The sequence below is a fragment of the Oryzias latipes genome, chromosome 15 (assembly GCF_002234675.1).
Source record: "Oryzias latipes chromosome 15, ASM223467v1".
In the NCBI taxonomy this organism is placed as follows: Eukaryota; Metazoa; Chordata; class Actinopteri; order Beloniformes; family Adrianichthyidae; genus Oryzias; species Oryzias latipes.
In genome coordinates, this window is record NC_019873.2 from 16510783 (window position 1) to 16528258 (window position 17476).

The window sequence follows — 17476 nt, forward strand, 5'->3', positions numbered from 1 at the left end:
TTTAAACAAAGTTGAAACTTACAAGAAAAAAGCAGAAGGAACAATGACAATAGGTTTACAAAGCAAAACCAAAACCAAAAAGAAATAAGAAATGCCCTGGCTCTATAGGTTTTTTATAACATTATCCAAGTCCTTAAAATGTCATTTTGTAGTTAGTCCATTTCTCCCATCTTTTTTGACAAAGATCTTCTTGAGTTCTTATCCTATAGTTGAACAATTCCATCACATGTATTTCCTCCACAATTTTTTCCCATTTCTCCTGAGCTGAGAAGTTGGATTAAAACACGTCAAAAACACCTGCAGATGTATTATGCACAATAATATCAACTGAAGGTAAAGTTCTTGTGAGGTAGAGTATATCAGGGAAAGGCACTTTGACAAGAGACACAGGGTCAAAAGCTGATGGGTGTACTAATGCTTGTTCCAAGTTCAAACAAAACATGTGTGTCAGCTCTGGGTGGCGCTCTTACTGTGTTTTATGATTGTGTGCAAAAAGTCTAGCTCCTTTTTGAATTTCAAAGGATTATCCAGAGCATCTGCTAATGTGGCCGCCAGTGATGTAAATTGTTGTACAAGTCAACAGTCTTAAGCTGCCTATTTGATCAAACATTCTGGCAAATAAATCCCTCTCACCATAACCCCTTCCTCCACCTGCTGGACACAGATACACTTTACCACTTGTACAGTCAGTTATTCTTTTATTGTACCTGCTATTTTCTCCTCTCCTTTCTCAGAGTCCAGATGTTTGGCTGAAGGCTCTCTGGAGGAGGTGATCCCATCTGTTACTCGGCTTTCCGCTGACACAGAGCTAGAGGGGGGCTTCGGTGTCTTTGTGGGGGTCTTAGAGGGTGACTTGCGCGAGGGTGTGTGAGAAGTGGTTTCACTATTGGATGGTTTCTTGCTAAACTGGAGGCCACTGGTGAACTTTTCATGCTAAAGGGAGATATAGAATGGAAAATATAAGGTGAGCAGAGATGCAAACTGAACAGAATTGTATACAACAGCATTCACCTGGACAGGATGAGACAAAGGATGTTTGTTCTTACCTTTAAAGCCTCTTCAGGCACAGTAAGCTCTCCTCTAACCACTGTAAACAGATTGGTATGTAAGACAAAGAAATTAAGGAAATATAAACAGGGGATATCATCTTGTTTTTTTTATTTAGACCTTATGTTAAGTGGGAACATTTTGAATTGTTAATAGAGCAAAAAAGATAAAAAATGAAGGATATCATATCCAAATCTCAGTTTGTCCTCAAGCTTCAGTGTGATGTACATCTGCTCCTGAATGCGGACATCATTTACGAAGGTCTGCAGAGGACAAGGTCATAAGAAACGTTAAATGCAATAATACAAATGTTCTCTAAAAGAAACAAAGGACTGGTGCATGACCTGTCACTTATACGACATCATAATTAAGAACTCTGGACATTTTGAGATGTTTGATAGTCAATAGACCACAGTCACATCCATAAGCAGCACAACCCTTACAAAGCCATAACAGGTTCCATTAAATCTAATACATGAAGTGATTTTTTTTCATTAATTAGAGTCAATATTATTATGACAATCTGCATTAATTAAAAATTTTGTGTGATAAAAACTAAAAACTTGGGTCTCTTCAAATTTTTCAGAAAAATTAATAAATAAATGACATTAAACATGTACATGTATTTGTTAGACCCTTTATGTTTTACAATTTTTGATTCTCCTATTTTGGTTTGGTCCTCTGAGTTTTTGTCACCGTTTAGTTAAGCTTCTTAATTATTGGTCATTCATTTGAGGTTTTTCATGACAGATTGATCTTTGGTCTGCTGCATTTGTGGACCTTTAACCTTTTAACAAGAAAACTGTGTGTTTTGTTTCCCTTGCAGTTTTGTAAATCGCTGTTCTTCTGTTATTTCTATTCTTCAACTAAAAAAAAACAAAAACAAAAAATCCACAAAATGGTTTTGGTGCGCAGGCAAATGGTGAGCTCTCCAAACTATTGGCTATTGACTCAGCAGGACCTAATGTCTGAAATAAGCAGACCAAGCTGAAAAAAGGATAATGACAAAGCAGGAAGTGACTCTGCCTTCCTGTGTAGGAGCCAGAGAGGATGTGAAGGACGTTGTGTGTCTAATCTGGTGACTTACAACTAATCACTACACATAACTAATGCCATGTGGCATTTCTCACAACATTTTAAAGAACTACAGTAAGATTTTTTTGTCATTATCAAACAATAAATATTGCTTTCCATGTCTAGATTTAGCACAAATTACAGTTATACACAGTTATATTTTGTTTATTCTGTATTTTTGCACCCATTACATACTCCAGCCTCATTTACTTAAACTAAAGAGTTTCTTTTTTTTGATTTTAATCTTAAATTTTTTAACTTACTCTAAAAAAGGAAATGTAAAAATGGTAAATAAAAATGTCCTTAAGGCACGCCCAATGCAGTCTGTCCATATCTTTAATAAATTCTTAGTTCCTGGGTTTAAATAATAATAAGATATAAATACTTTTGAAAATGTCCATGTGTTGAGGGGGAAATATGCCACAAAATTAACTTTTTTATTTTAAGTTTGCCACGTTGTTTTCCTTTTAAGTTGTAAAGTTTTTTGTCTGTATGCATGAGTTTCACTAACACCTGTCCATTGTTCCTTCTTTATTCTCTTATATTCTCTACTTTACCTGTACATATCTTCACACCACATAGCCCTTTTGGGATTTGCACTCACCCCATTGAGGCTGCCCAGGTCCTTGACTTTATGCTCATCAGTTCCAGCTTCATAGTTGATGACTGCATGCTGCTTATCCACACTTCGAGACTTCAGGCAAAAAACATAAACAGTCATGGAAAATTGATCTAGAGTCTGATCACTGTAAATGACTGCCCATTTTAGAAGCATTTTTTTTTTCATATATAACACTTCTAGAGAGATCTGTGTTACCAAAGCACAATGATTTGTGATTTATCAAAGCAAAAATACATGGTAAAGTTGAAGATTTTCCTGTATTTCTGATTCACACACATACATAAAGCACCAACAGACAAAAGGGGAACAAAGAAGGAATGAAGAGAGAAGGTATTGATTTTCTGCAGCCTTCAGTCACCGACCCTTCAACTGCTTTTGAGATAAGCCATTTTTAGAACAAACACTTCTTGTGAATGACTTTATCTCTGAATCAAAAGAAATATTAATTTAAAGAGCATTTCTTACAATGAGGAAAGCAACTGAATTTAATAATTATGTGGAATGCAACGACACTAATAATAGCATTTTTAAAAAGTGTGCCATCTGGGTTTATCGGTTTACAATGCACTTCTGGGAACTGATTCTCATAACACTTCTCATATGACTTCTTTCTATTACTCACTCCCTCCTTGTCTCAAAGGAACAACATTGTGCAGGAAAAAAACGATAATTGAGGGTTGCAGTGAAGAGAAAAAGCCGCTACATCAGTGACGGTCACATTAGTCTCATTTATCCTGATTAAATAGGGTCCCAAACTATTTGCCTTTTAAATTTCCCAGTGCAAAAATAGGTTTTATGTTGCGATATTTGCAAAACATTAACAAAATAAATGCAAAGAACAGATTTGCTAACTTGGTCAAAACCAATTTAGAATTAAATTTTTTTTAAATCCCAGTAGTTTGACACAACTAAAAGCACACACTCAGTGATTCAGGCTGTGATCATCACCATCTTCCTTTTTTTCAGAAAGATCCTTCCCTTTATCAGTAACCAGAAAGCAGTAACCCTTGAATGTCTAGTATGAAAGCAGCCTTCTGTGAGGAACCTCACACAAATTCATTAAAAGTTTGAAATTCTGTCAGTGTTTTGTTTGGTCGTGATCCATGTGATCAGACATTTCAACAGTCACAAGGAGAAGGGGGGTGAGGGTGGACTCAAAGCCAAAAATAAGTCCATAATTCTGACTATTTCCTTCATCGTCGCCTTAGAACACATGAAATCACACACAGGAGCCGTCTTCCCCTCAGGTCACCAGAAGCACATTAGAGGATGCCGTTTAAGAAAGAAGGAGCAAATGATTTGCAACTCAAATGACCCTCATTAGCTTGAAGTCTTCAAAAAGCAGAACCGTTAAAAGGCTTAAATGAGCCAAGAAAATCGGAGGAATTATTAAAAGAGCAACACGTTCATTTCCTGAAGCAGTGCTGCCATTAGACGTTCATTTGAAAATAAACATTTATCAGAAGAGAGCAAGCATGGTAGACATTTGAACTTCTACAGCACTGATTACGTAAAGTGCAGAAAATAGTGTCTTCCTCCCTGATGTGAGAGATTTATCCAGTAGCAGTAATTTTTTTTCTCACATCCAGACTTTCAGACAGTTACTGGTACAGGAGAAGTATCTACAGTTACTGGTACAGGAGAAGTCTCTTTCAAAACAAGAGTAAGAATGTTTGTGCAAGGGATTCATTCTCTATCCCTAACCACTGACTCAGTCAGATAATATCTTACTCAAGAGGTATCTGCCCCACTTTCTATTAATAGTGCAGAGACCAGAGGTACACGTGGGTTCTTGCCTGCGTGCACAGCTGCAGACACAAACTTACTGTACATCGACGTCCAAACCTAGTTGCATGCTGTGTTTAGCGTGAACTCAGAGCTGATTTAATAACGTTGAAAAACAATGACCTATAAAGTCATCAAGCCAAGGAGAATTCATAAGCAAGCAAGGGCTATCTATGTTAGTTATTTTAAATAGTTGGTGGTGCTCTTTTGAACCTGCAGATTTGGGGAGAACGGGGCAGTGACGGGTGTTCACCTGCAGCATGAGCTCACAGTCATCCCGTCCCACAAATATCATTTCTCGAGGGAGTCGGTGGCGAGTTCCCCCGCTGCTCACCAGGAACCAGGAGGTGACACTCATCTCTGCGCCCTGCTGTCCGACGTTCACACCCCCTGACACAGGACAGGACGAGATATTGTTTATCTTTGTGCAGTGCACACATTTCATAAGCATTTACTGTCAACAATCATGAAAAGTTAGCTCTGACTAACTCCAAGTTACACAAAATTATACTGTATTTTTCAGAGTACAAATGGTGTTTTTTATTTCATAGTTTGGTTGGGGGTGCGGCTTATATGTGCGTGTCTGTGTTTTTTAGAAATAATTAGGCTCATGTAGTTTCTTTTTACCACTAAAAACCTCTAGGTGTGTATATATCAGTGTTTGCTAAGCCTCTTCTTATGGTTATCTGCATTTTTATTTATATGTATAACTAATAAAAAAGACACTTATTCAACTGCACTTATGTTACGTGAAAATAAAAACAACTCAATGTGTGACAATAGTGAAATGTGAATATATTCATTCTATTATTTTTATTTATTCCGTTATTATGATTTTCCTTTCAAGTGGAAATGTATGTTATTGATTATGTGTTGTGTTCAATAACTTTCTCCCAAAAGTGTGACTTATACTCCAATGCAAATGATATCAGGAAAAACAAGAAAAAAAAACAAGAACAAATTATAGTTAAATATGACACTGTTAATACTGCATGTTGGTGTAGCAATTGAATGACAGCTTATATATTTGCAAAAGTGTGAATATTCAACCACCAATAACCCTTTTAATAAATTTAAATAATGAGTCAAACTAAATATTTGAGTGAACTATTTACAAACCTCTGGTCCAGGTAGCTCACAGCTGATAAACTACTGACAGCACAACACGGTTAGGCCATCCTGCAACATACAAAAGAGCATATTTCCATTCAAAACACAAAAAAAACATCAGAATCTTTTATTTTCATCAGATTAGACAATTTATAAAGGAAGAAAGAAATTCCGACATTTTAAAGATTTGAAGTGTGGTTGGCTGAGCTGTGATTATCTCCAAACTTTACACTAGTCAGCCAGATGAGTCGTCCCTTGCTCTTTACTGGCTCTGATGATTGCCAGATGTAGGAGGAAGTGATGCAGGAATGTCGGCTGGCCAACCGGTGGCTCATTTAAGCCATTAGGACGTTTATTTTCCCTCCTCCCTCCCCCTTATTCTCCTTCAGATGAGTCTGAAAGGAGGTCAAAGCCAAGCGCTCTTTACTTTCACTACACCCTGGCCTTGAAAAGCAGATCTAACCAGAGGGCAGGGGGCATATGTGGTCCTGTTCCCACTGGGTTATTCACTTGTTGCATAAAAAGTAAGAGTGCAACTGTCTGACTAAGAAGTGTAAAATCTAGCCGTTAATAGGTAAACATTCATTTAGCCACTAAACCTTCTAAAATGTAAGTGTTGGCCTTTTAAAAAATCCACTGCAATTGGCAGAACCTTTTTTTAATAAGAAGATGTTTATACTTTGAAAGATTTTAAAGCCCCACTTTAATTATGATGACGTCGTGTTTAGCCAAAATCCATTAGCCTGTTGTTTTCTACGACATAGTTTCTGCAGACCAGCAGGAGTTCATCAGAGTTGTGGGAGGGACTGTTGGCGCAGAGTAAACCCACCCCTGCTTACCGACATCCTTGTGTTTACACTCTCTCCCGCTAGCTTACAGTCTCTCACAAGCCCAACCTAACATTACCAATTTAACAAAGATGGCGAGCAACAGCCGTACAGTTTTGAGCCATATGCCAGCTGGAATGATGAAAACAAAAACGTACATGGATCTATTTGTCTGCAAGTGGGCGCATCAGAATGGAGCAGAGCAGGGAGCTTGTGGACCGCGGATTGTAGCACCTACATCACACCTACAAACTATTTCCAACTGCAAAAATACTCCAAGAAGCAAATTTGAACCTAACTTTATTTATATATGTCCTCCATCATGTGAAAAATGCTACAATAACATGTTAACTGCTAATTTCTACTGGCATTAAAACAACAAAAGCTCTCCCTCTTGCACTTAAAGCGCCAAGAAAAAGCCCATCAGAGGAGGAATTAAAGATTATTGAGCTGAACTCTTTCTCACTTTGAGCTCTTAAGTACTTAATACATCAACTCAATAATCCCATGTGTAAAATTTAAATCGGCTCCACACCTCAGCTCTTTGCATGATGCAACTTCAAACATGACTCAATCAACAGATGTCCACGTGTGAAATAGATGAGCTTTTGACCTCAGTTACTATAATGCAACAACTATTTGCTGTGAAAAAGATGCAGTGAGGGATTTTTTTCTTTTTACAAAATATCCAATAAAACTGTATTTTCTAAAGTTTAACGAAAAAGACTTGGTTTTTATGCCTCTTTTATCCAATATTAAAGAAAATTTCCACAATTTGATTTTAGCCCAAATATTATTCTTTTATTCCACAAATTCTCTAGATTTAAAGACAAGACTTACTGTGTGCACAAAAAAAATAAAAATAAAAAAAACGACACTTCAGTCACATGAAAACACTGTGGCATTTAGCGAACAAGGATAAACATGTTCAGTTTAGATTCAATACTGGAAAAATTCGCTAAAAGCTTACCATACCAGTAACAGCATTGGCATGACGATGCATTTATGTGTGGTTTCCCTTCTGACAGTGATTCCGGGAGCTTACAATATAAAAAAAAAAAAAAAACAGCTCACTCACACAGGATACAGGGTTAAGAGGGCTGTGGTTAAGCAATGTGCACAAGACCCCTACCAGTCTTTATAGGGCCATTAAAAAAAATCCAGAAAACCTAATTATCACACATGCAAGACATAACACAGACCAAGGAATGCAGAGTTGGAACTGATGAAAGAAAACTGCCTTTTACATTTGAATTGAATTGTATTTTATTCAGATTTCAAAACGTACTTAATAAAAGAAAAAGTCAAGAATCTATTTTCAGAAAAGATTAATTTCCTTTATTAGAATTTGTTGGTTAGAAATGTAATGGAAATTGTCAATAACGGTTTTCTCCTCTGATATATAGAAAATTGCAATAATAAATCCTAAAGTAAATACAGGAAGAAAATACTTATGTTACATATGCATATAAAGCAGAAGTAAAGGCAAATAGCAGTGATTTTTTTCAAATGTATTAAAAACATCAATTTTTTCAGTTAAAAAAAGAAAAAGCACAGAGAAACAGAAAAAGTTACGTTTTTAGTCTATTTGTCTTGTTATATCAGCAGCATTCTTGCTGGCGCGTATAGGAAAAAATAGTGATCTCATGTTTTGGCAGGAGTTTCCCTTCCCCAGGAGCTGCACTAATACTATCTCTGCACATAGAGAAAATGAGAGTGAAAGGGAAGGATTATTCCAGGATGACTGGGATTTCTTTGTGTGGAGGAGATGGCAAAGAGACAGGAAGCATTAAAACACTGGTTTTGTAATAGTTGTATTCTGTCTTTATATTCATGCTGTTTAGGCCTTTTTCTTTTAAATAACTGGGTATAGGAGTTGGTAAAAAAAAAATTAAAGGAAGTGATTCCAAATGTGGAAGAAAATATCAAAACATCCTTTACATTTAATTAGGTAAAAACAGACCCAAAAACAACTTAAACAATGCAGAGACTGTTTCCCTTATCTACATTAAAGTTGCTAGTAAGCTGTTTTATTCATTATTTCAAATTGCATGCTGTATTTGAAGCAGCCAATCAGAAACAGTGTCTGAAATACAGGAAGTGATGTCCTTCTTTAACGCTTCTGGCTGCAAAAACAGGCCGCTGCTTTCCACGGGGCATCTGGCAGGAGTTTGTATCCCAGTATGATGCAACATCTGGCTAACATCCCAAGCGCTCATGTGTTCTTGCCTTCTATCATTCCCAAAACTCATTTGTAGCCATGACTGAGCTGCTGAGTCACACCACACCACATCACACACCTTGACAGCTGACACACATATTCTAATAGCCTAAAGGCAGAAGACAATTATAACCAGAGGGACAAGCACAGAGAAACAACTCTTTCTGCTGTCACACTGTCTTCCACACTGTCTCGTGATGAGAGCCATAGTCAGCCCAGTCAGGGCGTGGTGCCTGGCCTGCACTAAAAATCTCACTGAAGTGAAATTCAGATGCCAGCTTTTAGAGTTTTAGGCATTCTTTAGTACCATATGTCACGTTCTGCAGATAGTTAGCCAGTTAAACTAATAAGCTGTTTATGCAACAGAATGATTTTCATGCTTGGGTGGTCTGAACAAACACAAAACTTGTCAGTATTAGATTACAGGAAAAAAATAGAACCAGAACGATTAAGTTTATATGCAAAACCCATTTTCAAACAGAGACATGAGTAAACGCATTTAACTGTTAACTAAATAAGTGCATCAATGCACAAACCAAAACCAGCAAAACATGTTGACATGCTAGGCAAACAGCAGCCTTTATCTGAGCAACACAGACGAGAAGTCAAGTAGGGGTTGTTGTTTAAAATCAATAAAGAGGCTTGGGACACCAACTCAGTCTTCTGAGGTTAGAGACTCTCAGTGTGCAATGAAGTCTACAAATCCAGTGAGAGGGTTACCTCTAGACAAAGAGACAAAGACTTCGTCAGTAGTTGAGTCTACTGCAGACTTACAAAGATGAAAGAATACAGTACCTATTGTTCCTTCTTAAAGAGACAAATCCCAGAGAGTCTTGTTCTGTGGTATTTACCAGATACCCTCAAGCTAGGCCTGTGTTTTTGTTGTTTGTCAAATCATTTGGCTTTTAAAATTATATTTGATGGGCTCTAAAACGGTAAATTACCTACATTTCCTAATCTAATCTGTTGAAAAATGTGAAACAGACTGTATGAACTATATGCAAAAGAGGATTGAACGTGCATCTTTATACACTGAACTGGAGGACTGCAGCTGGAAGGATGGTTTTGTTTGACATTATGAACAAATGACTGTATATCAGAAATGTTCCTTCAGAACGCTGCTCTGTACTCCACGCATTTCAGTGGGAGAAAGTTTGATTTCATTTGACATTTGAATGGTCCACTTTGACTTGGTAGTAAAGTAACTTATAGCTCAGCTTGAGTAATATCTGTTTGACCATGCCAGGATAATAGGAAACTACATTGATCTATTCACCACACTCTCAATTCTATATAATATTTTGAGATCAGTGTGACGAGTAAGTGCTGGGTGCGCTTCAAAACAATTTTTGAGTTAAAAGAGTCAACAAAGACTATGCTGAGTAAGAATCCGAGTGGTCTGATATTTGAAAAATGAATGAAAATGACCGGCTTCACATTTGCACTGGATTTTAATGTACGGTGTATAGTTAGAGGGAAACTAATAGTAAAAAATTCATCTCCAGCGACAAATATAGCACCATTGAGGGATATAATAAATCATTATGGTGTCAGTAGCTTGAATGTGCATACTTCTCTATATATTCATGTGTGCTAACAAAGCAAAAAAGACCATATGGCGCAGAGAGCAAGTTTACCCTTCACATCAACTATTGGCAAGGAAAACAAGATAGCAAAAGACCTTCATTTGGCCAGCATTAGTCCCGCCTGCTTCATTGTTTTTACCAAATACAACCTAGCATCATCTGTGCCTTAAGACATAACCCACCACCTGCTCAGTGACCCCTGGTGTTTAGCATGCCCTGCAGGCCTAAACATATGGAAATACACCGTTAAGAATGCCAAAGACACTGACCTAAAACAATGTATTGTAAAAATAAGATGACTGTGTTTTTGTAAATGAGTCATTATAGTCTAAGAAAAAGAATGAGCACTCCCTTTTAAGAGGTTGTGACAATAACAAAGACATTTATTAAGCATGTGCCCATAAGCACTGACTTTTCAAGCATTTGTGACATTTTCCTCTTGAGCACGTTGGGTAGGAGTTTCAGAAAAACATTCCTAAAAACATATGTCTGCAGGCAGCTTTAATAATGTCTAACAAAATGAGCAAAACATATGTATGCATGCAGTCATATCTGTGAAAATATGACACCAATTAGGACATAATGTTTACGTTTAAACCTTAGCAAATGTGTACATTAAATGTACATTTTTTGTCATTATGAAAACCTTAAAATCCAATGTTATCCAATGTTAACATCTTAAGCTCACTTTTCTTATAAATCTTTTTAAAAAATCCTAAATCTTTATAGCTGTTAAGTGAAATCGTCTCTGCAGCAAACCAATGAGTTAAAAAAACTAAAATGAAAGGACAATGAGTCCATCTGAGGGAAGGAATGATATAAAACCCACCCAAATCTAGATTAATATCTGCAGTGGAATAAACATAATGATGGAAACTCAAAGGGGAGCGTGTTACACCCTAAAACAGATGAGCCAATCTCTGTGTTTTATTTGTCATTTGCAGTTCAGCAGCTAAATGGAACCAAAAACTCAAAAAACCCTGACACACCCAATGTGATGTTCCACAACAAGGGAGAGGCTGGCAATGATGTACACAGACCGACTTTAGTTGTTAACCTGCCTGTTACCGTCAAGCAACGCTATCTGACTCTCAAATCTCTTATATTTCTTCACAGGAAGATTACAGTACTCTTCTATTTTTAACGTTAAATTCTCTGCCTTAACAAGACCTTAAAAAAGGAAATGAAGTGAAACAGAGACAACCTGGGTAACAAGTTTCAGCTCATGTTGTTTTCGGTTGCATATAATACTCCCCGGCCACCCAAGTAATATGAACTCACTTCCTAAACTTCCTATCATACACAATAGCTACGAACTGGTCAGAAAAACAGTCTTCTAAGATCCCTCAAATCCCACTGTAGTCTTTCACAAAGAAAAAAACTATGAAGTGAAACCTCTGCTATGCAAAACCACATTGCTTTTTTGTAATACAAAAGTGTGAGTCAGAAATGATAGGTTAGTGAGGTTGCAAAAACAAAGAGGAGGCTTCACTTTTTAGACCCAACCAGCAAATTAATCATCAGGAGTTACCAAATGGTTAACAGAAAATCAAGAATCTAATGAATCTGAATGAAAACATATGGAAATATCAAATAAAGGCTTCTTGTGTGATTGCACAGGAACTACAACTGACCACCAGTTCCCTTTTTGCTATGGAAGCGATTCTGGAGCATAATTAAAAATAAAAGTCAAAACCAGAAATGCTTTTTAATTTTGAGTCAAAAAATGCAGCTTCATTTTGAAAATGAAAAAGCATTTCTGGTTTTGACTTTTATTTTAAATTATGCTACAGAATTGCTTCCATACTTTTCCTACAGGGTGCTCACCTTGTGACACCCTCACAATTTTGGAAACCTGTCTGTAAAGCAAACCTAGACTGAAAGCAATCGGATTTAAAGAACACAGCTGGGAAAATGAACAGTGATTTGGGGGGGCAATAGCCAGACTGCTATGATGACATCTTTCTGTGGCTCAAACCCAAGAAAAGTGAATTCTTCCAGCTGTGGGAGGAGACAATGAAGGCTAACAGATGAACTGCATGAGCCCAGCTGGCCAACCCTACCTCTAAGACCCATAACCTAATACAATCAAAGATAATAAAGTCTTTGATACATGTAGTACATATTAATCAAACAGTAATAAACCACAATCGTTCATGATATGGCATGCTTTATTGAATAATAATATATGATATCATTGCTACCATTCTCTTAAGTCCTTTAAGTTTTGCGTCTGTTGTGATGATTTGGGGGGGGGGGGGGGGTCTAAGTCAGCACAAAGAGAGCGGATGCATGATGGCCACAAAACAAAGCCTCGTCACGGGGGGAGAGGCTGCTCCAGCATCGGCAATGCCACACAACAGTGGCATTAAACCCCGCAAATCAATCCACCCGTCGGGCTCTAAAACACGGAGTTAGCATGTTCGTGTCAGGGTAAACAAAGCGTCCAACGTGACCGACCTTCATTGATGTGCATCACCATCATCATCACGTCTCTGAAAAACGTTTGCATGACTTCAAAGAGATCAAGCTAAAGGGAAAGTGTGGTCGCTGGCTGTCGTGTTATCAGCTGAACCGAATCCGTTTTGGGGGGAAATGTGTTTTCTTTGTGGCGGTGAAGCTAGTGGGGGGCTTTTCAAAGGTGAAGCAGGACTCTCTCATGATGCCGCTGACAATAGTAGCCATGCAGGAGTTAGCCGACAGGGATGCAGACCGCGTTCAGCCGTTGTAGACATGCATGGGAGAATTATCTGACTAGCTAAGTCAAATTTGAATATTTATTTGAATTATGTCTTGTGGTTCGAAAAAAAATGTGTTTCACAATGTTACAACTCCGCTATTATTTTTAAACCAGCATGAAAACCCACTGACATCAGCAGATGTGCCGCAAAAAACGACAGAATTGTTTCTCTGACACACAAACTTGACGCGAGCAGGCAGCGGTCGACTTCTAAGCTAAAAGCAGAGATGAGTTGAACGTTTTTTCCCTTGATTAAAAATGTCATGTCCAACGTTCACTTACTCTTTTGTTTTGGGTGTGTGCGCCTCTGTTGAAGGTTGGTATCCCTCCCCTGCCGTTGATGCGGCTCAGCGCGGTGGCCTCCTCTCCCTCCGTCGCTCAGTAGCTACTCCCTGCAAAACCGCGACGTGTCAAGGCAGCGGAAATAAACTCGCGACACTTCCTGGTGGTGGCCCGTCTTAGAACTTTCAAAATAAAAGTTGTAGATTGACACTTTAAGTGTCCTACATGTGTAGCCAGCACTTCAAACATGTCTAAAAGACAAAAATGTGTAAACTTGTTTTATAGTGCTTTTTAGATTTTAAGGGGTAGTACCCAACATGCACTCATAACAGAAAGAGAACATCGTAGTTAGGACAGAGTGCAGTAGAGGGGGACAATTTGCTGGACCAATTCCTGACGGAATCAGCCAAAAGTAAAGAAGTAAATGTTAATATTAATATATTAATAATAGTAACGCAATGAAAATTTATTTTCTTCTTTATTGTTTTTCTTCTCTTTTATTTCAAAGTCAAAAACTGTAATTGATACCAAACACATTCTTGCAACCCCTCAAACCTCAACAATTTCCACCCCATTTCTAATCTTCCGTTCATCTCGAAAATCTTTGAAAAAACTGTTGCACAACAACTTTGAATGCATCTTTCTCAGACTAACTTATATGAACTATTCCATTCTGGCTTCCGTCTCCTTCACAGCACAGAATCAACTGTCCTCAAAATCTCCAATGACCTCCTCCTTGGTGCTGACTCCGGCCTACTTTCCATCCTCCTCCTACTTGATTTGAGCGCAGCCTTTGATACCATCTGTTACACCATCCTCCCAGACAGAATGTCTGCCATAGGTGTCATGAACATACCTCTCAACTGGTTTCACTCTGGTCGCACCTAATCTATTCAATTAAAAACATACACTTTCCACACAGTTCCTGTCAATACAGGTGTGCCCCAGGGCTCCGTCCTGGGACCCCTGTTATTTATCATTTACCTTCTCCCTCTTGGTCAAATCCTCCGTAAATACAAGATTCACTTCCATTGCTATGCAAACGACACTCAGCTCTACATCTCCACCAAGCCAAATTCCTCTCTTCCTCCCGCTTCCTTCACCAACTGCCTCCTTGCAATAAAATCCTGGTTCAATGCTAAATTCTTAAAACTAAACAATGATGAAACCAAACTTCTCCTGATCGACACTAAATCAATTATCCAGTGTCCAGAACTTATCCATTCCCTTTAAAAACTCCTCCATTTCCCCCTCCCCTCAGGTCAAGAGTCTGGGTGTCATCTTCGATAGCACCCTCTCCTTCACTTCACACATCAATAGCATCACCCGGTCTGTCTATTTCCACCTTCGCAGCATCTGTCATCTTCACCCTTCCCTCAGTCCTCATTCCACTGCCTTCCTGGTGCACAGTCACTTCCCGCCTGGATTACCTCAACTCCCTTCTTTTTGGTTTACCACAAAAAAAATCAACCAAAACTACAATATGTTCAAAACTCAGCTGCCAGAATTATTTCTCAAACGCCTCCCATCCAACACGTCACACCTGTTCTGCAGCAGCTCCATTGGCTACCGATCACACACAGAATTACATACAAAATACTTCTGCTGACTTTTAAATCCATCCACAACCTTGCCCCCTCACATCTATCAGATCTTGTTCATGTCGCCACTCCCACCCGTACCCTCAGATCCTCTTCCTCCCTTCATCTGGATGTCCCCATTGCTCGCCTTGTCACTATGGGGAGGAGAGCTTTCAGCTGCTCTGCCCCCAGACTCTGGAACTCACTACCTCCTGACCTCAAAAACATTGGTTCTCTCTCACAATTCACCAACAAACTAAAAACTAACCTTTTCCAACTTGCCTATTTCCCTCCATAACTTGTTATTCCTGGCCTATTTTAAATGTTTATTTTTTTGCTTTTTAGGTTTTTATTTTTACTTCTATGTACGGTGACATTGGGTTCCTAGAATGGGCGCCTAAAAAATAATGTATTATTATTATTATTGTTATTATTGATAATACTAATAATAATAATGTGCATATATTTGATTTAGAATAGAATAGAATAGAATAGAATAGAATAGAATAGAATAGAATAGAATAGAATAGAATAGAATAGAATAGAATAGAATGTTTTATTGCCATCATAATAGGAGCATTACTAAATTAATATGCAGCCATCCTATTAGGGTGCATCTGGAGTAATACAAATTAAAGACAATTGTAGTATATTAAAAGTAAAGACAGAAGCAGTGCAAAAATAGTATAAATATGTTTAGATACATGTAAAATAAATCTCATTGTGTCTGGTATGCTCCCTTTATTAGCCTGGTGGTGAAATGGTCTACCCTCCATACTTCAATAGAAACAAAATTGAGTATACTATATATTTAGAAATAAGTACATAAATAAATTATTAAACAACAGATGAAAATAAAGCTGACATCACTGCAAGGACTGTCAAGTCAATAAAATAAACGGAGGCATCGCCAAATCTAAAATAAACGTTTAAATAGGTTCTTTGAAAAATCCAGCTTTTATTTTGAAATAGACCGTGTGTTTTCCGGTTTAAGGAACTTGTGAATGACCAGCTTCACTCATCCTCAGCGCCTGCGTCGACACTTCCAGCCATGGATGCTTCCAACTCATCCAGAAGTCCGCCAGAACCGGGTGGGCGGGTTTCCTGGACTCACTTGTCCCGTCCTGTGGTCTTTTGTTGGTGTAGCTCCACCTGGCCTTCACAGCTGGAAATTAAACCTCTGTGCCACATGAAGATATTGGAGCTGTTGCAGTTTATTTAAAGGAGGATGTAACAAAAAGGACATAAAATATATACATATATTGCAAATCAAAACAGTTTAGTCAGAAACAACTAAAACAGGCATAACTTAAATGATGCACAGCATTCAGTTTTATAACAAGGCATCACAATGAAACTTACAATTTCATGCTGAATACAACTTTCATTAAAAATAATCAAACAGCATTTTTTTTAAACATAAATCTAAACAACTGGTCTTTGGCAGATACAAAGAGTAGGGACATAAGTGCAATACTGGTCAAATAAATGTAAAGAGAGAAAAGCAATATTTGTCTTTCAATTGATGTAATCGATTTTGCATTGCATTGGGAAAATTTACGGGAAAATTTACGGAAAAAAAATTGCAAAAGGGAAGAGTACAAAAAAGTTGTATTTTACACACTCCCTATGATCCCTGGAAAGCATTTGTAGAAGTGTTCATTTTTATGAATCAGTATGTTTACACGCATCTATAACAAAGTGTGTCTAAAAAAAGAATTCAAATAAGCTTTTAGAAATCACGTGAAGCAATCATCTCAAAACATTTGTTGTTCTTGTGCACTAAATTGTCTAGGCTACTGTAGGTCTAGTAAACATCTTAAAAACGAAGATAAAAAACTGTATTTGGTACACCAGGCATCCAAAGGAAGCAGCATATATAATCCATTTTTAGTGTCAAAGCTGATGGTGTCTTAGAAAGAGCAGTGGTCTATTTTATTCGGCACATCTATTTATGTCATTCAACTTTGAGCTGCCCACATCAAAACTCTGTTTTCCTGTGATGTCCACATACTCTTTCAAATTGTGGTAACTAGGATTGATAAACTTTTTTAATCCAAATAGAATTTTAAATTTTCAGCAGCTCAGAGTCACACAGCGGAAAAGCTGTGCAAAAGTTTTAATAAATGTTAGAAGAACTGGCCTTTTAGTTATTGTTATCCAATGTTTTTCTATAATTTGACAGGTTATAACTTCCCCTTTCAGGCATTTTCCTTAAACACATTCTCTTTTGTTTCTGTTGAGGAACGGGGTTCGAGTGTAGAGCAATTTGGGTGGACGAGAGTAATATAGCTAAAAATATCAATATAATACTTATTAATATGTTTAATAATAGGCTACCCCTAAGACGTATTTTTTTTCCAACAAACTTTATTGTACATTTTTCGATTCACAGAAATTCACAGTCACTTGCACACATATAAGACCGAAAACACAAGAAACAGTAATATTTATAATAATGTGTGTACCTCTTTGTTTTTTGTTTTTTTTATAGATGCTCACATACAGACCAAGTTAGGGTGAACAAACGTTATAAATGAACATATAGAAAAAAACGAAACCCCCTTAAATGTAAGCATAGTCAATGTTTTTGAAAGACGTA

At 37.5% G+C, this 17476-nt stretch overlaps 1 protein-coding gene across 8 annotated transcripts in view; it reads right to left on the minus strand.

Moving 5' to 3' along the window:
• The window catches only part of cep170 (centrosomal protein 170), a 35630-nt gene extending 22212 nt beyond the window's left edge, over window positions 1–13418 (minus strand). For all 8 annotated transcript variants that reach the window (XM_020709445.2, XM_011484318.3, XM_020709446.2 and 5 more), the window contains exons 1-7: window positions 13295–13418; window positions 5648–5707; window positions 4782–4918; window positions 2726–2815; window positions 1232–1310; window positions 1047–1105; window positions 708–933 (exon numbers count right to left, since the gene is read on the minus strand). In XM_020709445.2, the coding sequence (XP_020565104.1) occupies window positions 708–933; window positions 1047–1105; window positions 1232–1310; window positions 2726–2815; window positions 4782–4886 (559 nt within the window). In that variant the 5' untranslated portion in view covers window positions 4887–4918; window positions 5648–5707; window positions 13295–13418. The remainder of the gene's footprint in view (window positions 1–707; window positions 934–1046; window positions 1106–1231; window positions 1311–2725; window positions 2816–4781; window positions 4919–5647; window positions 5708–13294) is intronic.
• Between the last annotated feature and the right edge of the window lie 4058 nt (window positions 13419–17476).